The 27877-nt window shown below is 48.9% G+C and overlaps 3 protein-coding genes across 3 annotated transcripts in view; 1 reads left to right on the top strand and 2 right to left on the bottom strand.

Moving 5' to 3' along the window:
* Window positions 1-3341: 3341 nt before the first annotated feature.
* Window positions 3342-7356, top strand: ccn6 (cellular communication network factor 6; the record flags this gene model as incomplete). Its single annotated transcript, XM_084440287.1, has 5 exons — window positions 3342-3389; window positions 4615-4897; window positions 5731-5973; window positions 6631-6824; window positions 7075-7356. 5 exons carry the CDS (start codon window positions 3342-3344, stop codon window positions 7354-7356), a joined length of 1050 nt encoding a protein of 349 aa, XP_084296413.1.
* Window positions 7357-8177: 821 nt separating this feature from the next.
* tube1 (tubulin, epsilon 1) lies at window positions 8178-14650 on the bottom strand (the record flags this gene model as incomplete). The annotated part of the gene is made up of 12 exons (XM_084439371.1): window positions 14534-14650; window positions 14191-14264; window positions 14027-14079; window positions 13854-13905; window positions 13652-13767; window positions 13021-13142; window positions 12264-12451; window positions 11904-12076; window positions 11405-11545; window positions 9221-9361; window positions 8457-8631; window positions 8178-8336 (listed from the first exon to the last, which is right to left on the bottom strand). Exons 1-12 carry the CDS (start codon window positions 14556-14558, stop codon window positions 8178-8180), a joined length of 1419 nt encoding a protein of 472 aa, XP_084295497.1. The 5' UTR covers window positions 14559-14650.
* Window positions 14651-15739: 1089 nt separating this feature from the next.
* lama4 (laminin, alpha 4) overlaps window positions 15740-27877 on the bottom strand; it is a gene marked incomplete at its 5' end in the record, with an annotated part of 21514 nt that continues 9376 nt past the window's right edge. The window contains 27 exons of the mRNA XM_084440092.1: window positions 15740-15938; window positions 16234-16353; window positions 16533-16626; window positions 16740-16870; window positions 17482-17641; window positions 18029-18184; window positions 18294-18483; window positions 18624-18817; window positions 18957-19110; window positions 19613-19791; window positions 19874-19993; window positions 20093-20230; window positions 20464-20593; window positions 21027-21169; window positions 21268-21399; window positions 21570-21741; window positions 21854-21987; window positions 22099-22261; window positions 22817-22962; window positions 23944-24108; window positions 24269-24408; window positions 24842-25027; window positions 25162-25278; window positions 25384-25477; window positions 25572-25713; window positions 26681-26829; window positions 27182-27298. Of these exons, the coding sequence (XP_084296218.1) occupies window positions 15793-15938; window positions 16234-16353; window positions 16533-16626; window positions 16740-16870; window positions 17482-17641; window positions 18029-18184; window positions 18294-18483; window positions 18624-18817; window positions 18957-19110; window positions 19613-19791; window positions 19874-19993; window positions 20093-20230; window positions 20464-20593; window positions 21027-21169; window positions 21268-21399; window positions 21570-21741; window positions 21854-21987; window positions 22099-22261; window positions 22817-22962; window positions 23944-24108; window positions 24269-24408; window positions 24842-25027; window positions 25162-25278; window positions 25384-25477; window positions 25572-25713; window positions 26681-26829; window positions 27182-27298 (3912 nt within the window). The 3' untranslated portion in view covers window positions 15740-15792. The remainder of the gene's footprint in view (window positions 15939-16233; window positions 16354-16532; window positions 16627-16739; window positions 16871-17481; window positions 17642-18028; window positions 18185-18293; window positions 18484-18623; window positions 18818-18956; window positions 19111-19612; window positions 19792-19873; window positions 19994-20092; window positions 20231-20463; window positions 20594-21026; window positions 21170-21267; window positions 21400-21569; window positions 21742-21853; window positions 21988-22098; window positions 22262-22816; window positions 22963-23943; window positions 24109-24268; window positions 24409-24841; window positions 25028-25161; window positions 25279-25383; window positions 25478-25571; window positions 25714-26680; window positions 26830-27181; window positions 27299-27877) is intronic.

Below are 27877 nucleotides of genomic sequence, written 5' to 3'. Positions count from 1 at the left end.
CCCTCCGGAGAGGAGAAGGAGATCAAGCGTTTGGCCAGACCACTAAGGGAGTTTATATTGTGGTTATGAATGACACTGCCTATCTCTCTCCCAGAGTGCCTACATTTGCCTGTATCTCCCCGGTCTCCGGACAGCAGCCAATCGGTAGTATACGTCTCTGCACACAAGTGACTCAGGTGGGAGGGGTTGAGGGGAGGGGCTTAGAGGGAGAGAAGGAGGTCACAGCAGGGAAGTTCATCGAAGTCCCTGTGTAAGGGCTGTGAGAATGTCTGTGTTTGTATTTAATATTTGAAATAGGCCTATGCTAAATCTGTGCTTTTTTATTTTATTTAGTTTTTTTATTTAGTTTTTTAAGTTGACCACAACACCATGTTACAATAAAGTTGGCTTTATGAACACAGGCTTTGTGTTGGATCAATATCAGAAAATTCTGATCACCAAGTTGTTATTTTGAGTTAGTAAGTCGTTAACAAGATATTAAATTGTGAATGACGTAGCCTACTAACTTATACAATGGGTATCCTTTTTCCGAAAAAAGAAGAAGAAAAGGTTTAGACCATTTAGAGGTAGAAAATGCACTCAGTAGTGCGCCGATCTCCTACAAGGACACACGCCCACCGCCACATGCTCTTTTGGCCAATTAGTGTACTAAAGGTTCTGAATTTAACTGTGTCATGCAACTTCAGCTTAAGGACAAGCGATGTCAAGAATTCCAATGTACCTGTAACACATGGCAAATTAAGTAATATTCTATTCTATATCATTCCCACCAAACTTGTAGCCTCTCATTCCAACTAAACTAGTATTCCAGCTCATTCCCACTAAACGCTCATTCTTGAGGAGCATTGTGTGTGCTTATGTCTTATGAACTTGTCTCAAGTGGAATAGAAGAGCACATTTCAGTTGTTCATCCAGTGTTTCAAATGACAGTTTAATTACTTATCTAAAGGGTCTCCAAAGAGGGAATTGTATCTGGGTCAAAACTACGAAGTCAGATATAGACGCGTTCTGTCCGAGTGAAATTATTTTTCCGAGGTAGTCTTCTTCTGTGGTGGTGGCGGTGCTTTGAAGCTTCAAAGTGTATTAACACTTTGTATTCTGTGTATCAACGCACCGGAATGTGAGACCACAGATGTGTGAATGTGATCACAGATGTCGGTGTATTAACATGCGGAAATCAGTGACCACCGGATCTGGTCACTGATGGTCACAGAATTCCGCATAACACCTGGTTGAATCAGGGCGACGCGAAACCTCCGGTTGAAAATACGTCGGTTGCTCTGCGAAGAGGGGCCAGCAGCTGATGACACAGTGGAAGTTTGAAGTGCTAACAGTAACTATAAGAGTACTCCTATATGCTAACATGGATATCTTATCTTATCACTATAGCTTACAATTAGAATCAGAATCAGTTTTTATTATAAAAAAAATAATCTTTATTTAGTTTTCATATATTTGCCACCACCACCGCCTCCTCCTCCGAGCCATGGAAGAGGAGAGAGAGAGAAGAGGACATCTCTCTCTCTCTCCCTGACTCTCTCTCAGTGGTCCAGAAAGAGAGAGAGAGGAGAAGGAGATACCATCTTGACATCTCCTCCTCCCCCCCGCCACAATTGGCGTGAACAGTTATTCAGTTGTCTATTGCCCCATAACAAACATTTCACCGACGTTTTGTGGTATTACATGAATCCGTTCTGAAGTTTTCACCTTTCTGTTATAGGCTGCACTCACTGCCTCACCCCTTAAGGCCCATCGGCATGAAAAGTCTGTTCTTCCTGGCCCTATGACTAACATTTCTTCAGAGTTGTGTGGTGTTATACAGGATTAATTCATTGTAAATCTATGCAACTTTTCATGATAGGCCATGCCCATCACCACACCCCATTTTCGTTCATAAGGGTGGAAACATTGTAAGTTGTTCCATGACAAACTTTTTGTCAAAGTTTTGTGGTGTTGTGTGAATCCATTTTGGAAGTTACGCACCTTTTTGTGATAGAACACGCCCCCTTTCGGCCAATTTGGCATAACAATTTAATCGGTTCTTCCTTGGCCTGAAGCGCTCTACCTTAGCCCATAACACACTTCCGTGTAATAGGAGATATCGGAAGTTATGTACATTTTTGTGACATGCCACACCCATTGCCACACCCCCTTTTGGCAAATACACGTGGAATTTTAAAAAGTTCTTCCTTGGCCCATGTTAAAATCTGTCTATAACTTTTTGAGATATCGCACTAACAATAGGCCTATATGATAAGAAACAGACAGACAGACGAACAGCCAGGAATGAAAACATTACTTCTCTGGCGGAGGGACTGATCTGAGGGAACAGGGCTGAGCATAGACACATCGGTTGGGGGCGGGGTTGGAACAATTATTACTCACTTCACAAATATGAATCTGAGCATTTGGGGTAGCTGTAGTGTCTTTTAAGGACTTCAGAGATAGCCTACCCACCCCGACAACAATGTGCCTGCTAGCTGAGTTTTTGCGTTTCCATGTATCTGTCTGTAATCATTACGATGAGCCTACACTCATAGGCCTATAGCCTACTCTATCGGTTAAATAACTGATATCTACAGCAGACTTTGGCTTATCCCTTTTTACCGTTACTGACTCAATTGCGTTATTTGTTTTAAAGGATTGCAAGACAAATAAAGTGGAATATATTTGATATAGCCAGTAGGTAATGTGTCAGATCTTGTGTTTGTGATGTGGTGGAGGTTAGCCTACGTACATTTCTGGCCAGATGAATGGTGAATGGAGCTGTACTGGAGGTATCGTACAGGCTAAGAGGGACCTTTTTACCCTGTGTAAATAGTGAAGGAATGTGAACTCAAATATATTCTAGTCCAAAACTGGGACATGCTTATATGCACTCATTCATGAGCAAATAATATTATTTTTGAAACTAACGTGTATGCAATGTAAACAATGTAGGCCTATGGCATTTATGAGTATTGCGAAGTAACAGTAGCAAAATAATGGCTAACAGTTTATTAAGCTTGTGCTTTTAAATATCTTAGGCCTACTGTAGGTACAACAAAATCGGAGTAAGCTGATATGAATGTGCTTATGTTGGTTATGTCCACAGACTAAACAAGTAGGCAGGGCTCGGCTCTAGGAATACGCCAGCAGTTATGAAGACAAATATTTCTTCTTTGGATCAGTAAGCCACGGAAAGGTGTGTTTGGAGAGGAGACAGAGGGACGCTTTGTCCCCCCTTTCCCAACAGGTCAGCTACCTCGATCTCTCTTCTCCACTCCCCCTTCCTCAATCCCTCCTTCCCATTCCTCTCTCTCCCTGCTCCTGGAGCTCATACAAACCTTAATACTTATAAGATGCTATCTCTACTCTGCTGGACCCTCCTGGTCATTCTAGCTCAACAGGTAAGAGCTGTGGCTTCCTTTTCTCTAACCTCACAATAGCAGACAGAGTTGTGTTTCCGCGTGTTCCCTGATAGGACCACGAAGCTTGGTCAGTCACTCGACACCTGTCTACTGTGGAGAACCAGGGAAAGGCTGTTGACAACGCCACTCCGAGAGTAGGATGTCAGCTATACAGAGGTTGCTGTGCTTATGTTGTATTTGAAAAGGTTAGTCTTTTTGAGAGATATGTTTTTTTGAGCCTGTTTCACTTTTCAACAAAAATGCACTGTTGTGAATACATGCTTCAGTATTTAGGCTTGGAAAATTGTAAATTATTGTACAATAGTGGTGAAATACATTGTGGAAAATAGGATTTCTCCTCACATTTAAAGACAACGGTTAAATTGAAAGAGAGTGGTTCTGAGCAGAAAGGTAGGAGGATTGTGTTTTCAAAGGTTTCAGTAGATCTGCTTTCACACCATGAAATGACCTCATTCTTTAAACCTGACAGAAAGGCTTCAGATTTTTGGCATAACCCTCAGTGACCCTGGGAAGCAGAGAAGTGCCAGGGGATCTTGCCATATGGACACAACTGACACCACACAGGATTGCATCATACAGTAATGAATGTGAAAACACTGTTGAAATTGTGTGTTTTGTTGCTCTGAGTGGTTTTCTGTAAGTAAAAACAGCTAATTTTCATGTACAAAGGAGCTACTGTTTTTTGTTTTTTTTGGAGGGGGGGGGGGGGGGGTTACGGTGCATCCAAGGACTGGACGTCCCACCCTGGTTTAATTATGAACATTTCAAGATGGATACCATTTTAAGAATGTCCAAGTCCTGAAAGCCATTTTTAACAACTCAGGAGAAACAGATTACATGACTAAAAGGTCTAAGTGGTCAACTTATTGGCAACGCAGCACATTACTTACTCCCTATTGCCTGCAAATACTGATTCACTTCCAGGGCTGACATGATAGATCTTTCTCCTACTGCTAAGAAGCTGAAGTCCTACGCTTGCTTCCTACAAATCCTTCAAAAGATCAGGGTCATCTACGAACTTGGAAAAATCTTCTCATGTTTAGAAATGTGCTCTTTACCCATTGCTGTCTTTCTGCTGTGTTTATTTCTCGGTGTATCACTATCCCCTATACAGTCTTATGCATTGGAAGAACCACAAATTAAGATTCGGCTTCCATTAACCCTCCAGGAACCCCGTTTGCACCCCCCCCCCCCGTCTCTCCAGTGTCTCTGCAGAGCCCAGAACCCCCATGAGCAACTGCCGGCGGTGCGGGGCGCCAGGGCGGCCGCTGAGAGGAGGCAGTTCTGCCACTGGCCCTGTAAGTGCGGCGCCAGGCCCCAGTGCGCCCCGGGGGTCAGCTCCGTGCTGGACGGGTGCGGCTGCTGCAAGAGCTGCGCGCGGCAGACCGGCGACCCCTGCAACGAGAGGGACGTCTGCGACCCCCACAAGGGCATGTACTGCGACTTCTCCGCCGACAGGCCGCGCTACGAGGTCGGAGTCTGCGCTTGTGAGTCCTTTTGTTCAATACTCCATAGTCACACACAACAGAGGAGACTGACGATCACCTAGATTGCTATTGTCCCACTTTGCCTTCAGCACTAGATTATACTCTTAGTCACTTGTTTTAGAAAGAAGATGCACTTGTGAGTTCTGGCAAGTAGTAGTACATTGGCTCTTCCTACATTGAATGCAATTATTGTCAGTCGCTTTGGTTAAAAGCGTCGGTCACACTTTACAATAAGGGTCACAAAAAACATTAGTTAACTGTTAACTAATGCTTATTTAGGGTTAGGTTAGGTTACTAATGTTAATTAATACCTTAGTTAAGGTTAGGGTTAGGGTTAGGTGAGTTAATCTTAGTTAACATAAATAACATTAGTAAATGGTTAATAGAGACATTAGTTAACTGTTACTTAATGCTTAATAATGCATTAACTAATGCTTATTAATGTACCCTTATTGTAAAGTATTACCAAAGCGTCTGCAAAATGACTAATGTAATGTAATGAAGACCAACGGTTTGTTTTTTTTGTACCCTGGGGGACTGTAACCACATTCTGATTATATCAAAGCGCTACTACAGACTTAATGTTACTGTCCCACAATGCTCAGTCAGGATTGGGCTCTGCCTAAGCCTGTTGTTAGATCCACGCCAGTGAACTGCGCAATGCCTCTTGAGCTCTTTGATCATCAAAGGAGATTATTAGGGGCACACAACACACACACACAACACACACACACAACACACACACACGACACACACACACACACACACACACACACACACACACACACAGACACACACGGCCCTGAGTCGTTTTTCTCCTTCCCTCCTCTCAGACATGATGGCGGTGGGCTGTGACCTGAACGGGGATCACTACGACAACGGCCAGGCCTTCCAGCCCAGCCCCCTGTACAAATGCACGTGCATCGCCGGGGCCATCGGCTGCACCCCGGCCTTCGTCCAGAAGCCCGCCGGCCTCCTGGGCCCCGCCCCCCTGATGGGCGGCCTGCCAGCCGGCCTCCGCGGCGCCCAGGACCTCAGGAAGCACCAGCAGGATACGATCAACATGGCCATGCCAGGTGTGTGTTTGCTGAGAAAACCGGGGGAGAATCGCCAGCTTGTACGAGCCGGAATGCTAATTGCCGTCAAAGGGAGCGGGCCGGGCGGTGGGGGGGGCGTTTGGTTACTTTGGCAGGGAGAGCGGAGAGAGGGGACTTTAGTGTGACTGGCTGTGGTCAGCGGCACGGAGGAGACGGGCGGGGACGCCGAGTCGACGCCCACAGAGAGCGCCCTGCTCACTTTTCAAAAGCAGCAAAGGCCTCTTTTTATGTATGCTTGGATGTTTTAAGAGTACATTTAGCTTGGCTTAGCTCGCAATGAGACCCATCCTGGTTTCTGTTGAATCCGAGTGGCTGGTTGCCGTTTCCAACGTTGGCGCTACACAAATTGAATATGACTTCAATCAGCTGTGCACAGAGAGAGCACATCGGCGTGATTTAGCAAGCCTTGGCATTCCAACACCACAAAGAGCTAACCGAAACCATCTTGGTGTGTCGAAGGATAATTTCGACCCGACTGAGCGGATGAAATCATCTCCAGGAGGCTCGAACTATCCGTCCGAGGGCATCGCTCTGACCCGGTAGCGTGGCATGGCATGGCTGTGTGCAGGCCGACGGCTTGGGTCCGTGCTTCTGTGTGTTTGTTCACACGGTGCCTTTTAACTGTAATACTGAAAGCTTACAGGGATCCTCCTTTAGCCTGGAAGAAGAACTGCCTGATCCAGACCACCCCGTGGAGCCCCTGCTCCAAGACTTGCGGCCTGGGCATCTCCGTCCGGGTCAACAACGACAACGGCAAGTGCGAGATGAGGAAGGACCGGCGTCTGTGCCTGCTGCGGCCATGCCAGAAGAGCCTGCTGAAGGCCGTTAAGGTGACCGGCCCAAGGCCCCCCTCTGGGCGTGGACAGAGCCGCGTTAGGACAGGGATGATCTGTATGACCATGACAGCCGATGACATGATTGGTTGTAAAAATGAGAATGGCGTTTACCATCTGGACACGCTTACCAAAGGCATTATTCAGAGTAGAAGGCGCATGTAGCTCAGTGATGCGTAATGGTGGAGGAAAAAAAGCAATGTGGATGAATGAGAATATGAACACGAAACTTTGTCTTCGTTTCTAGATGACGAAAGGGAAGACGTGCCAGCCCAAGTTCCAGGCTAAGAAAGCGGAGAGGTTGACCCTGTCCGGATGCTCCAGCACCAAGAAGTACCGGCCCACTTACTGCGGTGTCTGCAAGGACAAGCGCTGCTGCGTCCCCAACAAGTCCCGCCTGGTGACGGTGGACTTCACCTGCAAAGGCGGCCCCGGCGTGCGCTGGAAGATGCAGTGGATCACGTCCTGCGTGTGCCAGAAGAAGTGCAGCGACCCGGAGGACATGTTCTCGGAGCTGCGCTTCCTCTAAGGGGGTCTCCCCAACGCCCGGGGCCTCGTTGGCGTTAGCTCCTCGCCTGAGCCCGCAGACACAAACCCGGGGGCCTGGCCTCGCTGCCCCAGAGCCACGGCGGTCGGGAGGACTGGACTCGAAGTCACGGTTTGGTTGTTCTCCACAACCGCGCCTATGTTCTATAGCTATATGCCAAACGGGCTTCAGGATGGATGGAAACACTTTGAACCTCAACTTAAGTATGGAGTCACAAAGGCAGTTAGGGCATAGACAGCTTGCCGATAAATACAGTATGAAAGAAAACAACGTTATACTGTGAATTGTGGGCATTGTAGCACCTTGTAATTTGTTTTAAGTAAATTGTTTACAGTACCTCATAAAAGCGTATGGTTATCAGGCCACCGATTAGAACTCAACAATGGCGTTCAGCTGTACAGATGTTCTCCCTACCTGGCTGGTTAAAAATTGTAAATATTCATAAGACTTCATCTGAATTCCTAAGAATTTCAGCTCCGTCAGGCATCATTATATCTCAGCTCATTTCTAGATTTACCATCTTGAAGTTGTGATTCATTCAGTATTTCATTACCCAACTGTTGAATTGCATGAATAGTCCTTACTGCTCTTTTAGTTATTTATTTCTAATAAACAAACTCAACCAGGACATGTCCAAGTTAGACTTCATCAAGACGGAATTCTTTGAAACTTAAATATATTTACAAAAATGCATTTGTTGTATTACTTATTTACACATTTTCACATATTTACAAAAAACACACACAAACACAGGTATTCACACACCACACACACTACACAGAAGGTGCTGACACGGAGCACATTCACGTGGCCACGCTGAGTCTGGGCGCATCGGGCATCAGTCTGCCCTTGGTGGCGTCCAGCTGACTGTACTCTTCTATCAGGGAGCTGAGGGAGGAGATGGCCTCTGTGAAGCAGCCCTGCTCCATCCCGTCCACCTGCAGGTAGTGATGCAAGTGAGCCTGAAACACAGCAGTCCCCCCCCCCCACCGGGACAAACATGATCAATTTCCTGCAGCCTGATAACAGAACCCCCTCTATGGGTTTGGAGGGGGACTAGCCAGACGAGGACACCGCTGTACCTTCTTCCTGTAGAGTTTAGAGAAGCGTTCTCGGAGCTCCGTGAAGGTGGGCTTCACACAGGTGTTGTTGGCCAGCGCCAGCAGTGAGTGGGAGTGTCCCACGGGGGGAACCGAACACAGACCCGTCTTCCAGCCCTCCTGGTTCCACGAGACAAATGGCAGCGTGGGCCTCAGCCTGGGGACAGGAGGAGGAGGAGGAGGAGGAGGAGAGGTCACTACGGGTGAATGGACCTTCTGGCATAATGTACTACTGTAAGTACCACTTACAGTACTGTTCCGGGAAGGTTCGAGTCGCACACAGGTGTGCCAAGTGTACAAAAACCAAAACCCAAATCCCGCCGCCCTCCCAGACCTTTCGCAAGGAATATTTCCCCCTGATTCACGCCGCGGTCACGCACAGGTATGCGCTCTCATAGCCTTTCTATTGCCCTTGACAACACGCCGCTTGAACAAGAAAAAAAAGGTCTGCAGGGAGGGAGAGGTGGGTGGTGAGAGAGGAGGAGGAGGAGGAGGAGGAGGGGTGAATGGGCCAGTCATCACGGGCGTCTGTTTATCACAAACGGCCAGAGTGGGCTGAATGGGCGCTCTATGCGAGCCGAGCGCGGCTGGGGAGGTCAATCGCGGGGCTGCGAGCGTGGGTGGACTGCCAAGCCCCACAGGCAGCCTGCTCTCCAGCAGATAGGGAAGGAGAGGGGGAGGAGGAGGAGGAGAAGGAGGAGGAGGAGGAGAGGGAGGGGGACAGCGAGGGCTCGTTGTGCGCTGACCTCTCGATGTTCCTGCGGAGGTCAGACACCTGCGCGTTGCCCCGGACCATGAGGGCGCAGGCCAGGTAGAGGCTGTGTCTGGGGTCGGCCCGGATTAGCTGGTGGTCTTTACTGAAGGCGTCTGTGAACATCTGATCCAGCCTGAGCAAATACAGAAAACAATAAGAGCAGACCAGTCACAGCTTCCCATCTCTCATGTTATACAAGTCTTGGTGCCCCTACAGGATTCTGGGAAAACAGCCCTGCTAATCAGGTGTGAAGAGAATGAACTTGGTGAGGAACTTAACTGGAATTTGTCTAAATACAGGTCCGCGAGGAAGAAAGAATGCGGCTTATCCCCCAGGCGATAAAGGAACGGAGCATTTCTCCAGTAACAACATTCCCCCTCAGCGCAGATGCTAATTCGCTTTAGCTAGCTACTGTAAGTGCTACGTACTGTAGCTAGCCATCGCTGCTATGGCGACGCTGAGGGAACCACATCAACAAACCTCAGTAAAATCGATGTGTCCGGCATTGGTGGTGAGGGATATATCCCCAAAAGAACTAGAAACTCACTACTCCAAAACTTCTCTCTCTTTCACTTCGACCAGACCTAGCTGGGGACATGAAAAGGGAGGTCCAGGGAGGGCATGGTGGAGGACGGAGTGATTTGCATTGCGTGGGGCTGTCTCAGGGGTGTTGCTGAATACAGCCAATGAGATTGAGAACCAATGCTAAGCAGCAGGAGATTCTCTCGGTCCCATAGGAGGTCCATGTGGTGTCCACTTTTGCAACGCTGTTTTTTTCTGTTTTTACACTCATGTGTACTACTTTCTACCACTTAAACCAGAGATGACATTCAAATATAGTCACCACTACTGGCAGGGGAGCTTACAAATCCTTCTGCCAATATCTGTTTTGCGAGCCTGTTTTGAGTAGGTCCGCTGTTTGTGCCAAGTTTATCTGCCAAAATGTATTTGCCAAAGTTTACTTCCCCCTGTAAACGCACCATCACTCACAACCTCAAGAGGCAGCAGAACACTTCAATTTCGCATGACTAACAACCTGGTGTGGGACTGGTAGTAAGCCTGTACTATTCAACAGCATGAATTTATGAAATCTTTTCAATTCAAGAAAAAAGCACAAGCCTTGCTTGGGAATAATTATAGACCAACAAGCCAATACGGTCTAACAATTATTTGTCTATAGACTATGCCTACTGGTCAAAATAATTACCAAACTTCCCTCATGAGTGGAGACATTATCTGCAGTCTACATGTAGTGGTTTGCAGCTTACTAGCAGTCCCACACAAGGTGGTCAGTCTTGCGTCCTGCTGCCACCTGAGGTTGCTTGCTCCACAGCGCCCCCTGGCGGTCAGTGTGCAACGCTTAATAAAAACACATGAAACGCTTATTTAACTCGCCGCTGCGAGTGGGTGGAAAACTGAATGATAAACATCGGTAACGAAGGGGCGCTTGTAGGGAGGGGCGGCGGTCCTGTTCCAAATTTAATATCCTGAGCTCCAGGCAAGAGCAAACAAACAGGGGGTGAAAAATAGCTGCGCGGTCAGACAGACAGATGGACAGGAAGACAGACAGACAGATGGACAGGAAGACAGACAGATGGACAGGAAGACAGACAGACAGATGGACAGAAGACAGACAGACAGACAGATGGACAGGAATACAGACAAACAGATGGACAGGAAGACAGACAGACAGATGGACAGGAAGACAGACAGACAGATGGACAGGAAGACAGACAGATGGACAGGAAGACAGACAGATGGACAGGAAGACAGACAGACAGATGGACAGGAAGACAGACAGACGGACAGGAAGACAGACAGACAGATGGACAGGAAGACAGACAGACAGATGGACAGGAAGACAGACAGACTGGAAGACAGACAGACAGACGGACAGGAAGACAGACAGACAGATGGACAGGAAGACAGACAGATGAACAGGAAGACAGACAGACAGACGGACAGGAAGACAGACGGACAGGAAGACAGACAGACAGACGGACAGGAAGACAGACGGACAGGAAGACAGACGGACAGATGGACAGGAAGACAGACAGATGTACTGGAAGACAGACGGACAGATGGACAGGAAGACAGACAGACAGATGGACAGGATGACAGACAGATGGACAGGAAGACAGATGGACAGGAAGACAGACGGACAGGCAGGGCAGACCTTCTGGGGGGGATGTTGACATCGGCTAGGGTGTAGAGGGGGGTGAGGCTGGGCACCAGGTAGTGCAGGCGGGGGAAGGGAACCAGGTTCATGGCTATCTCGTTCAGGTCCATGTTGAGGGACCCCTCAAAACGAGCCGAGCTGAACCACAACGAAGACACAAAATGGCTGCGGATCAACACCCGACACAGTGGGCAGGACTCAGCAGTAACAGTACTTTTGATCGACAGGTGTTCTGCTTTCGTGATATGGATAACCCCCTTTTGGAAAGTGCAATTACGAGAACATTAATTATTATGTTATTAGTGGTAGGCGGGATATCCTCTAATTAGACTGCAGCTTCAGTGTTCCCAAGTTTCCTCACTACAGACTTCTTTACAGCGTCTTATCTGACGAGGAACTTTAACAGAGGATGTAAACCGGAGGAAGGCGGACCTCCACCGAACATGTCTGGCAGGCAGGGCCTGTGAGGCTCAATGAAGACGCTGGTCTCCTGTACCTGGTAATGTTGAGGAGCAGGTTGGCCACTATGTTGTTCATGGCATCAAAGGGCTTCTCAACACCGCTGATCCCACCCTGGCCAGAGATGAGGGTGCTGTCCTTCTTGATCACAGAACCTGGCTTGCCACTGTGGGCCATGTGCTTGATCTTGTTCACAATGTCCACCAGCGACTAGAGGAGGAGGTGGAATCACAAAAGATGAAGAAAGTGATTAGAAAGAAGTGATTGGAAACAAAACTGTAGCAAAGCCTGTGACACCAGATGTGAATGATAAGGGGGGTTATTATGTGATAAATTGCTATGATGACATTAAAACATATATAAACTCACACACACACACAGACACACACACACACACCTGATTCTCCACAGGAAGGACACAGTCAGCGTGCTCTGTGAGCTCTCGCATGGCCAGGACACTGTTGTAGGGGGAGGTGACGACGTCGTCCTCCGCCGAGGGGTAAACCGAGGTGACGATCCGGCACACCTCTGGGAACTCCTCCTCCAGCAGGCTGAGCACCCGTGAGCCCAGGCCCGAGCCTGTCCCTGCACACCCACCAACACCCCACAGGGACCAACACATCACCAGGGAATACCTGCTGTCCAGCCATTATCTCTGAAGACCTGGAGTTTGAATAGTAATGACTACTGTAAAGCCTGAGTCAGACCTGGGTCAAAATACTATTTGAATTACTTTATCGCTTGCTTGAGTCTGCCTGGAGTTTCGGGTGGGTGGGGTTTGTATTTTTGGGAACAGCCCACTTGTTCCATTGTGCCAGACAAGAACAATGAAAAGTAGGTAGAATACAGACATCACTTCCTGGGGTGCTGGTGCAATAGTCAACGAAAAGGAATGGAACCCGCACACTCGTATGCTCCAAACTAAAGTTTATTTTGACGTTTCGAGGCCTTGTCTAGACCCCAGGTCAACATTTTGACATTTTCAATTTTGACCTGACGACGAATGGCAGACGCTCGAAATGTCGTCAAAATAAGTTTCATTTAGCCAGACAAGAACGATCAAGCACATATTTAGTCATTTGAACAGTTTTTGATCCCAGGTCTGACCCAGGTTAATTAAAGGCTTTGGGCCGGCTGCTCCCCGTGGTCCTCACCTCCCCCCATGGAGTGGATGAGGAAGAAGCACTGGAGACAGTCACACCGCTCCGCCGCCCTGCGCAGTTTGTCCACTATCTGCTCCCTGTACGCTGAACCATACGTCATGTGTCCAACTGCCCTGGAGAGGACAGATCAACTGACATTTTACAATCAATACTGATCAACTATAATAAAAGGTCATTGCTAAAACATAAAAGGTTGACAGCTCTATCCAACAAGCCTAAAGCAACACTAGATTTAGGCATTAGGAGTCACGTAAGGCAAAAGAGAAGACATTCTGTCTAAAGAGACGTTTAGTAGTGGAGAATGAGACCATTGATGACAGTTGTGAAATGTCCTGGTCAGCTATGTTTCTTGAAACATGTAGGCAATTCCTAGTAGATCTAACAGCTCCACAAGGGAAGGCATTGTTCTATTTTAACATTAAAAACAAAACATGACCTATCACAAGAGTCTGATGCACCAACAGTAATGCACTTTTACTGCCTGTGACAGCTAGTCATGAGACCGGGGAAAATAAACGTTACGCAACACAACAAAATAAAAGTTTCATAGATGAATGCCAAGTGGACAGACACGGGAGGGGACCACCACCCCGGGCGGCGGCAATCGACAACAATCTCTCACCAGTTGTTGCCTGAGCCGGACACGTCGGTGATGAGCTGGGTGCTGTCGAACACCTCTCTCAATGGACCCTGGAGCAGCTCATTCACCACGCCCTCCTCCATGTCCACCAGCACCGCCTGTGGAGGACGGACGCATTCCCACCATCAGAACAGTGGGAATGCGACAACACCACCAAAGCCATCGCCACTGGGAATTTAGTTACCCTGGCCTTCAGGGACTGGATCCTCCCACCACAGACTCCAGCGGTGCCTCTCCTAGAAGCACAAGTGGGGGAAACAGTCGGAATATGAAAAGCGACTCCGTTTGGATCTCCTTTCACAACCATGCAGTGAAACATAATGGATCAAAGCTAGAGATGTGCAGGATGGTTATTACCTTGAGTCAACATTTTGAAAAAAGCTGCTCAGAGCCTCATCATATATTCCTTTCTAAATTACAGAAAAAAATAGAGGGATGTAAGACATGCACGTGAAGAACAATAGATATGGTTTCACATAACACATGCACCGCCAGGACTACTTGCATCATCTTTATCTCACCTTGTTGACATGGGAATGTTCCCTCAGAGCAAGATCCCAAAACCTACAGCCAACCTGGTTACCACACTGGCCCACTGAAAGGTTATGAACATGAATAGTCAAGATCATGAATGATATCGTTGTGGGAATATTAGTGTCTGTGACTGTGAAATTGTTATGCAAATATCGATATGCCCCAAGAATGTCTGTGCTATGCAGTGGCAGTAAAACTATGAACCAGTCGCTAACAATTAGCCGAGTGTTGAGCTGTGAAATGTTAGAAGGAAGTACGAGCTAGCTAGAAAAATGGTAGCCATCTGTGGTGTTTATCTAAGGTTAGCTATTTGCATTACGGAACACTCACCTTGTACGACTATAGACTGTGTCATCGTCGCAAACAAACTCAGACGGTAGGTAACTTTAGGAAACAAACGTTCACAAGACTTCAGAAAGCTAAGAAAAAGGCCGTTTTAGATTTCGCGCCATATGGGTGAAGTTTGTCGTTTTCTGATGACGTTTGTCATGGAAACGGCAAAACTTTGGACAGCTTGCTTTCCTCTTCGCTAGCTTTGACTTGCGCCAGACTTTGTTGTGTATGGTCGAAAGGCGCAGCGACTGGAAGCAGAGAGCAATCAGAGAAGAACGCGATGCTTCACCGTGGAGAAAAGTAACATTATCCTACTTTTGCATCTCTCGTCATGCGGAGGGGGGCAGTATTGTCAACATCTGATTTTTCATGTTAGATTTTTCTTTTGCTCAATACACAGTTGTATTCTGTGTGTATGTCGATACTAGCAAGCCCAAGTTCAGGGGTTGTGGCTGGAAAGTTGACTTATTCCAAAAAGCATGTTGTGTTGGCCGATATGTATATTGTATTGCATTAATAACACTAATGTACTGTGTTAGTCTGATAATATCTTACGTCTGGCAGTGGAAGCATATACACAGGGATACGACCAAATAAGCTGCAAATATTTGGAAGATCAATTTTATTCAGAAAAAAACAAAGAGTATAAAAAAAATATTGAGAAAGGAAGACAATTTGTTATACAGGTGTTCCATTAATATTACAAATGGGAGGTGTACAAGTAGAACACTGAGAGTATTATTGTCTGGATGTGCCTGCCCTCCTCACCCAGGCCTGGACTAAAACATAATAATCACAGGGGCTTCAGTGACCACGCCTCTCTTTTGAGTAAAAGTGTGATTTACAAGTACGGTTAAAAGAAAAAGAAGGTACCCATAAGAGAAACAGGCCCTTTAACCACCCTTACAGTATATTGCTACTGTAACTTAGCTCTGGAAATGTGGTCCTCATGAATCACAATTTATTGCTTGGGTCAAAAAAAAAGAATACGAAATGGGCAGTTGAAAAAAAAGAAATTGCAAAGGGATTTATGGATGTTCCTACAGGTATGTGAGGTTTGGTTACTGTACATTTCTAGGTCATTATGGTGTATAAAAACAACAACAACAACAACAAAATAACAACAACAACAACAACATTTCTCTTCATGCTTCTCCTTTATTGCAGTTTGAGAATTAAGAATGTGTTATTTGTTTGGTCAGTTTTGTTTGCTGGGTGGCAGGGCGGGTGGCGTTAGTGTTTGCAGGTGGGCTAGGCTAGGCTGCTGGACAGGCCCCCACACTGACCGCTCCGCTGACGAGGACAGCTTTGTTGAAGCTCACTTGGGTGTCGCTGACCGTCAGGTTCCTCATGCAGCCCGTGAAGCTCCTCCTGGTGGCGATACCCTCTGGGAGAAGAGATTCTGGAAAGAGAAACAGGGAACTGTATCAAAACATCTCCTATTTTTAACGTTGCTGTTTCTATGCGTGCTCCCGTGGCTCAGATAATCATGTTTATTGTTTGACACCATTAACGTTTTATTTTGGGCCTGCAGGGTTGATGGTGCTGCTGGTCCTCACTAGCACAGTAGGAAAACAAATAACTGATACATGTTTTGCGGGGATGATTGGAATGTCAGGCGTTAGTGGCATGGAGATGAGGTCAAACCACCCTTTGAAGTTTGAGATTTGAAATTCCGGAGCGGATTGACCACTGACCTGGAGCTCCGCCGATGAACAGAGGCGTCCTGGTATCCATGGCTCTGGGGTTGAGCGGCCCCACAACATGGCTGACCTCTGAGTCCACATCCAGCTGGACGACATTGGCGTCTCGGATCACTGTGGTCCACCCAAGAAAAACACACATAGGTTAAGTGTATTATGTTTACTTGGAAAATTAAAATGATCTCCAATTGGCATAAACACACAGGACGTGATGATAAGATGAGAATGCCAGCACCCATCATGTTGACACTGTATCTGGGTCGGTCAGTGTATTGAAAGGGCTGTCGTATCACCTGTGATTCTGTGCCAGTTTCCATCACACAGACCCAGCCTGGTAGAGACCTGGGTGAAGAACTCTCTCACCCCGTTGTTCACCAGAACCACCACCTGGGGGCGAGAGGGGGCGCCATCCACCTTGATTACCACTCAGACACGGACATCACCTTAAAACTCACTTTCGTAGGTAGGCCTACAAAAAGTACATTATCAGTGTGGCTCACCGCTCCCTGGTGTATGTACACGGTGAGGTACTCTTCCTCTGCGATGTACACATGCAGTAGCACGCCTGACGCCACACGAGGGCGCACCTCCACCACCAGATCAAACTTCAGTCCCAGGTTGAACGTGTCATCTGAAGGAGAGGGCCCCCCAAAAAAGGGAGATTGAGTCAAACCGGGCCCCTTGATCTGAACCTCGCAGTTAACGTCTTTAACCGCGGAATGTTACGCTGCGCTTTGGCCCGCCGAGGTATGCGCACGTGTGAAACCTAGCTGACCGCGGCAGAGTGTGAAATTGCTCTGCGCTCATTCAACAGCTGCAGCTCAGCTCCCGAGACCTTGGAGCTTGCAACTCATCCCTCCCCACAGTCCTCCGCTTTCCACCGAGCCAGAATCACCACAGCTGCACCGGGGGTATCGTATTCCCCTCTCCCGGCCAGCGTCTCTGCCTCTGAGTGGTGAACGGCCGGGTGGCTTGGAGTATTTTCCAGAGGAAATCTAACATGTCACGCACGATAACAGATGCGTCGTTTCCAAACAGTGGTCGGGGGCCTGCCAGAATTGTGTGAGGATGATTGCAACATCTCTCTTTCATAAGCACTTCATTTCATAGCATATACAATACATCACTTGAAGTTGACCTGACCTAGATCTATCTTGACATTGACCTGGCACGGCACAGCCTAAGTATGAATGCAGATGGAGCTCAAAGAGAATCACATGCCGGTGAGAGGTGTGTATTTACCCAGGACTACATATCCCCCCTCTTCTGCGAAGTATGTTCCCATCTCGGAGGGTCCCTCGAAGCAGGGTGTGACCCCGAAAGTGTGTGATATGGAGGACAGCCAATGGCCATCCAACTGGACGTTCTTCACACAGCCAGTGAAGCTATAGGCGGAGTGTCTCTACGGGAGACAGAAGCAGCACAAGGAAATAAGAGGTAAATAATCCCTAGGAAAAGCAATTTAAAAGGAATTAAACACATAAATAACCAACGAGGCTGTCTCTGAACCAAAGAGAGTTCAAAGGAGAGAGGGTCATGTATGTGGTTTCCTGCTTTCTGTGGGAAAAGCATTATGGGAGCACGGAAGTCTGAGCTGACAAGCGTTGGAAAAGACTGGAGCGCCATAAATTGCTAGATTATGCAGTGCTTGGAAGAGGCCTGGATTTTTTTTGACATTTTCATCCTGCTTTCACATTCCTCCCCCCCGACTCTTTCCCAAGCTCTTGTGCGCAGCGCCAAAACTTTCCCACGTCTACCATGCTCCACTTGTTTTTAGCGGCGGACCTACCTGTACGTTCCTCTCGGCCTTCCCCGGAGGCACCCCGCCCACGTAGACGGGGCTGCTGACGTTCCAGGAGACGCCGGGGCCCTGGGTTCGGCCGTCCAGCACCGTCAGCCCGTCGATTATTAACCGGCCCAGGTTCCCGTTGCGGGTAAAAACAACCTGCGGGATGAAGAGGGCGAGAAAGGTCAGAAAGCGCCGCCCGTCTGAGTACCGCGATGCGATAACGGCGCCCTGGAGGCCGGGGAACGCCGCACGGCGATCGACTTACGCTGTGCCAGGCCCCGTCGTTGTACTTCTCCTGGCTTTTGACCTTGAACTTCTGCTGGCCCAGGCTGAAGGTGTACACCAGCTTCCCGTGGGCCAGGAAGAGGGCCATGTAGTCGTCCTCCGCCTCGTCCGACGCGTAAAAGACGAGGCCGAACGAGGAGAGGGTTTTCAGAGACAGGGCGAAGTGGGACCTGGGGGGGGGGTGAGAGGGGGCCGAAACGCTCAGACTCCGAGACCAAGAACGGCTCTTCGGTTTTATCGACAAGCGTGCTGTGCGCTGATGGGGGTTTCGTGATAGGGTCACTGTGCCTGGGGTGGGGGGTGGGCCTACCTCTCTGAGAGGGACTGCGGGAGGTTGATGTACTCCTGCCTGCTGTGGGCGATGCCGCCGTAGTGGTGGGCGCGGTCGGTGGCGTGCGGCCTGGCAGACAGGTAGCAGGGCGCGGCCTCCGTCTCGGACGGCTCCGCCTCATCGCTCTTTGGTCCCAGCAGGCCTTGGGGGACGCTGGATTTATCCCTGCCCACCTTGGTGAGAAACGTTAGAACCGTTAGTCGGCACGCGCTCTCCGTAGGTTATCATATGCGTTTTCACCGTTTTTTTTGCACGCAGAGCCAGACCGGTTCCTCTAGCATTATGCTATATCCCTTCCTATGGGCTAGTTACCTTCCGGGACTGGCTGTGTTTGGGTTTGACGGAGTTCCTGCCTTGCTTGGAGAGAAGGGCAGCGGGCGGCCTCTCCAGCGGGCAGTCCTGCAGGGACGTCTGGACATTGTCAGTGTACCTCTGGAAGTCCTCCGCCTCAATGTCCCTGTCTTGCCTGAGGGGAGGAAGGGAGAGGGAAAGAGAGAGCCGAGGGGAAAAATAAAACCGAGTGCGTCTCAACAACACTCCGCCTCTATGGAAACAAACCCCACATGACCCCCTTTCCAGTTCTATCTGTGATCCTGGCTTGCCTCCTCTCGCAGTTTCAGACACAGCCACCCCGTGGAAGGCCCCTGTGTTCCCAGAAACCCGAGCCAAATTACCTATTACAGCAGCATGTCTCCATCAGACCAGTCTCCACCGATCAGAAACAGACTCACTAACAGGATGTCAACCTGAGCTCCTAATCCCAATAAAAAGCACTTCATAATGACACATTCAACACACTCCATCAGAGTTGGAACGTTTCCATTATACTTTGGAAAGTGATCGTAATAATAATTGAAGCTGTCCTTCAAGTGCTGTAATATTTGGGTGAGGTTTGAGACGAAACAGTAGGCTATGTGCCGTGCGTATTTAACGACTGCGAGTCGCTGTGAGTGAGACTGAGCAGTCACCTGTTGATGTAGGCGTAGCTGATGCAGCCGGTGAAGTTCTTGATGCTGCTAGTGCTGCTGGGAGAACCTCCAAAGTAGAAGGTCTTCAGCCCCGTGGCTGTGGTGGACGAGGAGGCCGGATGCTTCTTCTCATGCTTGTCCTTGTCATCCACTACCAGCTCATACCTGGGATAGTCAAGCTGTTTAGATAGCGGCACGAAAGAAAAATAGTTGACATATTGATGGATATGGAGGCGTGTTTACTGACTTGTCGCTGGTCACCGAAGCCACCAGGAAGTGAGTCCTTCCGTCGTTGTACTGCTTTTTGTGGGATTTGACTTTGGTTCCTTTGGCGTTTAACACTACAACTCCGTTCTCCAGGGAGATGCTGAACTCGTCAGACTGCGGGAGGGGGGGTGGGGGGGGGGTAGAGTTAACATAGCACCTGCTAACGTACGATAACGTTGTTATCAGCCACGCCAGAGACTGCCGGGTGCGTACCCCCTCGCTGTGGTAGAACAGGAGTCCGGTGGGCTGCAGCGTTCTGAAGTTGAAGCCTCCCTCGAAGGCGCTGAAGGGTGAGAACTTGGCTGCGGACCCCAGGTAGCTCTCTCCGGTGAAGTAGGCTTTGCGAGACATCTGTCACGATCACAGACACATCACAGCGTGTGTGAGGCTTCTTCCAATTTACTCTGAGCTGTGCTCCCATTGAGTCGTCAGTCAAGACACTGTCAGATGTTAAACCCCACCATCCAATCTCAAGGGAAATACTGCAAGAAACACTCACAGTTGAATTCTTAATGAGAGTGTCAAGGAGAAATGGTGTGTGTGTGTGTGTGTGTGTGTGTGTCAGTGCAGTGTGGACCACTCACGAAGGACTCCTCAGGACAGCCACTACTGATGCCGATAGTCCCAGGCTCCTCCAGGAGGTTAAAGTCTTTCTTCTGGAACTGGAAGCCCTTCACACAACCCTTCAGTCCCACCAGGGAGCTCAGCTCAGGCCTGGGGGAGACATGACACACTCATAACAACAGGTGGGACAATCAAAGCCCGCCTGTCTATTTGAAGAGTTTGGTTGCATAGCGAGACATATCCATTTTGAGAAATGGTGGTTATTTGACATTACTGGTCAAGATATCGTAGCATTTTGTGGACAAACACATTTTAAGGTGCAACAAAAATGTAGAATCTTAAAATCTGATGACAGAAATAGTTCACACACAGATAAAAGTACTGTAGCTATTAGCAATCATTTGTGATAATAAAATGCAAAGAACCAAACTCTTCATTTGCATTCTGTGTAAAGCCAATATTGGAATACATCTCAAATTGTAATCATTTAGTGCCATTGAATAATGAGTTGAAATTGTATTGAGGTGGATGGCGTCTGTGCAGGTCAGATTCTTTGAGTGAGAGGATTTGTTGTGTAATCCACCTGGAGAGCAGAAGGCTAGAAGGAGCGCCTCCAATGTAGATATCTGAGAAGGGGAGTGTCTTTTTCTCGTTTTCCATCGACTTCACGTGACTCTTGTCCACCAATAGGATGATCTTCTTGGAGTAGTGATAGATCACTGACACCTATCGAAACAGAGCAGTAGAGACAGAGTCACTTCTGAAGGGATATTTCTTTCATTCATTTACACCTCAACAGTTACAGGAAGGCCCCCTGACTGTACCTCATGATATCGTGCGTCATTGATGTGTAGTTTGGGTGAGCTACTGTCCATTGTGACGGGGCCGTCCTTGAAGCCGAAGTCATACTGGAGACGCAGGAAGCCTTCCTTCAATTCTAATAGGAAGAATTTATCCTGAAAAGATAAAATGGAATATTTTAAGAAGAAGTATACTAATTTAACTGAGATCATAGGTGATGAATCAAGAAGTCATGTGTTCTGTCGGGGATTGGCACAACATTGAAACTGTTAGGCAGACTGTAGCTTTAAAAAATAAAAGATACAATATTTAGCGCTATATTTACCTCGTTGACCATGAGGAAAAGGATGCCATTGTTAGCCACCGTTCGCACAGCAATGTCAAACCTGGTGACAATGCCAAACTTGCCCCTCCGTTCTATGTTGTTGATGAGGGCGTAGCCAGTCCCATCAAACAGATAGCTGGCTATACGGCTCTTGGAGAACGCCAGCTTGTACCTTTTTATGAGAAGACACGTCATGTAAGTAATAATTTGTTACCTTTAACACTGAAATCAATACATACTGAAAATGTCTGCCTGGTTGTGATATACTGCATATAGTCTCATACCTGTGACAAGGTGTTGATGCAACAACGTCCATTTTGTGGGTCTGCTTGAAGTTGTATAGACTGATGACATCGTTGTTCAAAGAGGCCAACTCGATGCAGCCAACGAAGGGGGCCAGGCTCAGAGCAGGTGGAAGCTGAATTGAAAAATGCATAAAGTTCAGTCAAAATCTCGATCACAAACTCAGAAACCCAAATCAGAATCTCGTGGTGTGGTGAAAAAAAAACATGATGGAAAATAACCGTACCTTGACGTCCGCAGGAACGCCGCCCACGAAGAAGACGGTGTCGCTGGGGTCGAGGTCCAGCAGCATGTCGGTTCCGGGGGCCTCCCCCTTCTGGATGAACTTCTGTTCGTCGGCGGAGGACTGACTGGGCACCGTCAGGAACACTTTGCCGTGTCTGCCCAGCCTGCCGGCGCAGAGCACAAAGGAGCGTGGAGAATCAGTTTCACACCATCAACACTGCCCCCCCGCCTCCTCCTGTAGCCAGAGCTCCCTGTGGATCACGGCTAGACGGGCGTCCGGTGTTAAGTGGACAGTCCGTCTCACCGTGCGGCCGTGTGCCACGCACGCATATGACCCCCGACTCTCGTCGTGGCTAAGATAGCTCTGAGGGTGAAAATTCGAAAGGTCTGGAATCTCACAGTTGCTTTCCGATTCCCAAGGGGGTTACCAATGGGAATACATCAAAATGCCTCTAGACGCAATTGGATGGACCTACAACCAATCAGCGTTGTGTCATCTTATTAAACTGCCCCATATTAGATAAACGGTTGTGATTGGCACGAACCAATCTCGGTTCGAGTGGATTCAGTTAGAGCGGTCGGGATGTCCAGACTGATCTGCGGAGTGAAATAGAATGTGAGCTCGCGAGGTCAGGCTGGCGACGCCCGGCTAGAAAACCCTGCCTTCCTGCAATTATATTACTGCACATCTCAAAACACACTACTGTACTGTACTGTACCTCTCCACTTTGACGAAGTTGAACACCGGAGGCCACTGGCTGACGGGCTTGGAGGTCAGGGCGATCTCCACGTCCTCGCCCCCGAGATTGTAGACGTACACCAGGTTGTCGTTCTTGATGGCCAGACCCATGAAGTCCTTCTTGCCCTATCGGGATAGAACACAGCCAAGGTCACATGCGTTAGCCGTTGCCTGCGCCGCCTGTAATGTACAGTAATGACATCACTGTCTGTTTTTTTCATCATGAAGCGCGGGGTTAGCCATCTTTATAAATCTTTAGAATGCGGCGTGTCTCGGCGGCAAATAACTGCATAATCGACAGTGAAGAGAACACAGAGAGGCCCGGAAAAGAAGGGGGGGGGGTAATGGAATTTATGTAAATGACCCCCGACTTTGAAGACGCACACACTTTTGTCACGGGCGTCTTCTTTGAGACCCTTTTGAAAAAGGCAACGCTGTCTGCTCTCAAAGGCTTCTCCCGCTCGCACGATACACAACAGACTATTCATCTCCGCTCTCCGCACCCCCCCTTTAGGCCGTCCTGAGGGCCCGGAGTCGGCGCCGTTTCTATAGCAGGCCGGGGCCGCGCCCCCGCCTCCCTCGCTGCGCACGCTGAGAGGCCTCAGATCAATGGGGCCGCTCCGCCTTGCGAGGAGCGAACCCAGTGACTGAACCCTGCGTCAGCATTCGCCAGGAGACCCTTTTCAGTTCGGTATCCACCGCCCCGCCCAAGCCTGGCACAAGACTCTCGTCTAGGGCTAATTGGTAAAGGGCTAATTGCACTTATATAGCGCTTTTCCACCTTAGCGGCACTCAAAGCGCTTTACAATGGCCTCTCACTCACCCATTCACACACACACATTCACACACCAATGGCAGTAGCTGCCATGCAAGGTGCTAACCTGCTCATTGGGAGCAATTTGGGGTTAGTTGTCTTGCTCAAGGACACTTCGACATGTGGACAGTCGGAGATGGGATTCGAACCAGTGACCCTTCGACCATTGAACTCTACCAACTGAGCTACAGCCGCCCCCCAGGAGGAGGGCTCTCCTGGGGAGGGTCTCCTGACTACGCCTAGCCCTGTACCGCCCCCGCCGTACGCCCTCCTCGGCTTCTAAACCCACTCACGTTTCTGTCTCCCAGGTAGAAGATGAAGCGGTCTTCGATGGGGTCCTTGTCGGGGTTCACATTGATGAACAGGCTGATGGAGGTCACCGTCTTCAGCTCCTCCAAGTTGGTGTGGGGCTGCACCTCCACCGACGACAGACCGTTGAACTTCATGGACACTTGAACCTGTAGGGGCGGCCGTGACACAGCGTGTCAACATGTTACACCTCAGGAGCCCCAGTATAGTAACTAGTTATTGAAAACAGGCCATCAAACTTCGACAACACATACTGTACATATTGTATATGCACTATTGTGATAGCTCCGCTGGTCTGGATAAACTGACCTTCTTGGCCACACTCCTGGCCTGGGCGATGAGCTCTCGGATCCTCATGATGTTGGTGGTCACGTTGTTGATGGGCTTCTTCTCCTCCACCACCCTCAGCTTGTCCAGCAGCTCTGGGACCAGCGCAGACAGGTTGTCCACTGTAGCACCACACGGAGAAGAAGATGGACGAAGGATGAATTCAGTCACATTCATTTTGAGATTCCACGCCCTGTTATAACAGGTAATAGACGATTCTCTCCACGGGAACTGGAATGGTCAAGGTATGGTGTGCATAGTGTGTGGTTGAAGTGTGTGTATGTGTGTGTCAATGTCATTTTATTTATATAGCACCATTCATACAAATGAATGTAGCACATAGTGCTTTACATAAAAGGAGAAGGATAAAAACATAAATCATAAAAACACAGTGAGAACAGATTTAAAAGAAACAATCAAAGTAAAATCATTAAAAATTTAAGATAGAGTAAAATAGAATAAAAACTATAAAAAGAGAGAAATCAAATGTGTGTGTAATGCGTGTATGTGTGTGTAACTGTAGCACGTGCATGTGTGTGATGATGGTGGCGGTACCTGCTTCCCCGGCGGTGACGACGGCGCGGTCGTACGCCTCGGTAGAATACTCGTTGTTCCTCATGTTGACGGCCCACCCCTCCACCAGCACGCTCATGGGGGTGATGGTCTGCAGGACCTCCGTCGAGCGGTTCAGGGTCCCCTCGGCCACCTCCTGGGTGAACTCCAGACGCTTGGCGGTCCTGTCTGGGAGGTCCAGCAGCGAACAGACAAGAAAACTCACGGAGACGAGCCGACAAATCTAGTTCGGGGCCATGTTTACCTTGATTTGACGCGTGAATCGCTACTGATGTGAATGAGATAAGCGTAGCGTTCCGTACCTTTCTGAATGCCATCGATATTCTTCACAGCTTCGGCCAGTTTGTGTGTGTTTTCCTCCATGGTCTCCTTCGTCTCCTCGATGTATTTCAGCTTGTCGAGCACCTCAGCTTCCACCTCTGTTGCGACAGCACAAATACTAGTATTGTATCTCTGTTTTATAGCATATACAGTATGATGCTCGCATAGCTATATCGTGTGCTATTGCAGAAAGACTCATGTACCAAATTGTTCCGAACGCAGTGTGACAGATTCCTTGAAGACGTTGTCACTCTGTGTTTTCAGGAATCCGAGCTGTGTGTTGATCCCATCGATGGCCTGCCACAGACAGCACGGAGAAGGATTATAACTGGACAATAACCATAAGTTTACAGTACGATGTCTGTCTGTGCTGTATTTCAGTGTCACTTACATCCCCGGCTCGGTTGGCGTGGTCCAGGGTTGTCAGTCCAGTCATGTTGGTGTCATCAACATATTTGATTATGTTGTTGTACACGTTGGCTGCATCCATAGCCCTCTGGACAAATCCATTGGCGTCACTGCGCTTAAGATCTCTGGGGTAAAGGAACACAGCAGACGTCAGTGTTTTCAAAGGTATAATTTCATAGCACTAGTTTGTTCACTAATTTGCATGACTCTGTCCCCTCTGACTCTCCCCTCTCTGACTCTCCCCTCTCTGACTCTCCCCTCTCTGACTCTCCCCCCTCTGACTCTCCCCTCTCTGACTCTCCCCTCTCTGACTCTCCCCCCTCTAACTCTCCCCCCTCTGACTCTCCCCCCTCTGACTCTCCCCCCTCTGACTCTTCCCTCTCTGACTCTCCCCCCTCTGACTCTCCCCTCTCTGACTCTCCCCTCTCTGACTCTCCCCCCTCTGACTCTCCCCCCTCTAACTCTCCCCCCTCTGACTCTCCCCTCTCTGACTCTCCCCCCTCTAACTCTCCCCCCTCTGACTCTCCCCTCTCTGACTCTCCCCCCTCTGACTCTCCCCTCTCTGACTCTCCCCTCTCTGACTCTCCCCCCTCTGACTCTCCCCCCTCTGACTCTCCCCTCTCTGACTCTCCCCTCTCTGACTCTCCCCCCTCTGACTCTCCCCCCTCTGACTCTCCCCTCTCTGACTCTCCCCTCTCTGACTCTCCCCTCTTTGACTCTCCCCCCTCTGACTCTTCCCTCTCTGACTCTCCCCTCTCTGACTCTCCCCTCTCTGACTCTCCCCTCTCTGACTCTGTCCCCTTTGCACTATTTGCACATGGCCACTGACTGTACTGTAAATAGGCTCGCACTGCACACATATGTCCCAACGGCACACACATTTATATATAACATTGCACACACATTAACACTCTGTACACATATAGTATACACTCATCGCACACCATTTTATTTTGTATTTTGCGCTGTCCTTGCACCCTGTCTAATGTTGTCTCCATCAGTGTTACACACCAATTGACCAAAACAGATTCCTAGTGTGCGTAAAAACTACCACGGCAAATAAAACTGATTCTGATCATTACTGTTACTCACTCCTCCAGCTCATTGGCCTGTCTCTCCAGCTCGTCTGCGTGCTCATTGGCTCTCTGGACCAGGTCTCTGTCCGCCAGGGACAGGCTCTCAGTCTTGTCCGTCAGCAGCTTGCCGGCGCCATCGATCGCGGCGTCGTACCCCGTCGCGTTCTGCACACGGACCCAGTAAGAGCCAGACTCAGCTAGATAACTGCATTACCCCTGCCCCATTCTGCAGGCCGCAGGGTAACTCAATAGAGGCACTCGACTAAAGAGGGGAATTGTTCAAATTACAGCTGCTTCTTTCGATTCTGCATAATACATAAATTGCCATGATATCAAATTGGCTGTCTCTTCAATTGGATATGGATTCCTACTTTAAGTACATAGACCAGAGATTGGTGCTCTCTGCCTCTTCGCATAATTCATTTATAGCACACTTAATCCAATGCTCAATCCATACGCATGACCTCATTCGCTGTGTACAAAGCACAGGGTAGCTTTTAGCCACGGTGCCCCGTACCTGAACCATGGCCTCCATCTCAGCCAGATTCTTCTCTGCGTCTGAAACATGGCCGGCAGCAGCCTCCAAGGTCTCGTTCACAGTCACGTACTCCTCCGACAGACGCTCTTGCTTCACCTGGGGGGGGTGCACACAGGGAGAGGGGGGGCGGGATGACGAGTTAATATTCTAGGAGTATTCCATCAGCTCACAGATCAGTTGCAGTTTGTCTTGTGTGTGGTGGACATACAGTGCCGTAAGTCATGTATTACAGTGGATGAAAATTGCATATAATTACCTCCCTCATTGTAAAAGCACGACATATTGACGATGAAAGGGAGACAGAATTGCTACAGGCCTCCATTTAAGTGCCAAACTGTGACTGATTGCATTTCCCCCGCACTTCATCACTTTACTGTGACGCTGTTTCGCCCTGGGGAACAGCTTTTAGAGCGTAGGGAGAGAGCGGGGTGCGATCTCGTAACACCCTCCGCCCCTCCCCCCCCCCCCCCCTTCGACCCCCCCTCCCTCTAACACTACAGTAGCCAGTAGCAGCGCGGTTCTGTGGTTCTAGGCCGTACTGACCGCCCCGCGCGGTAGGAAGGGAGAGCCCTAGATTACGGGAGGCCCCCTGTTTGGACAGCACGGCATTCATGGCGAAGATTTACAGCAGAAGCCCTGATCGCGGAGATCTGGACGTAAGATAACGCCCGCGGT

The sequence above is a fragment of the Borostomias antarcticus genome (genome assembly GCF_949987555.1).
Source record: "Borostomias antarcticus genome assembly, chromosome: 6".
Taxonomy (NCBI): domain Eukaryota; kingdom Metazoa; phylum Chordata; class Actinopteri; order Stomiiformes; family Stomiidae; genus Borostomias; species Borostomias antarcticus.
The sequence above is the reverse complement of the archived record's forward strand: the minus strand, read 5'-3'. Positions and strand labels throughout refer to the sequence as shown.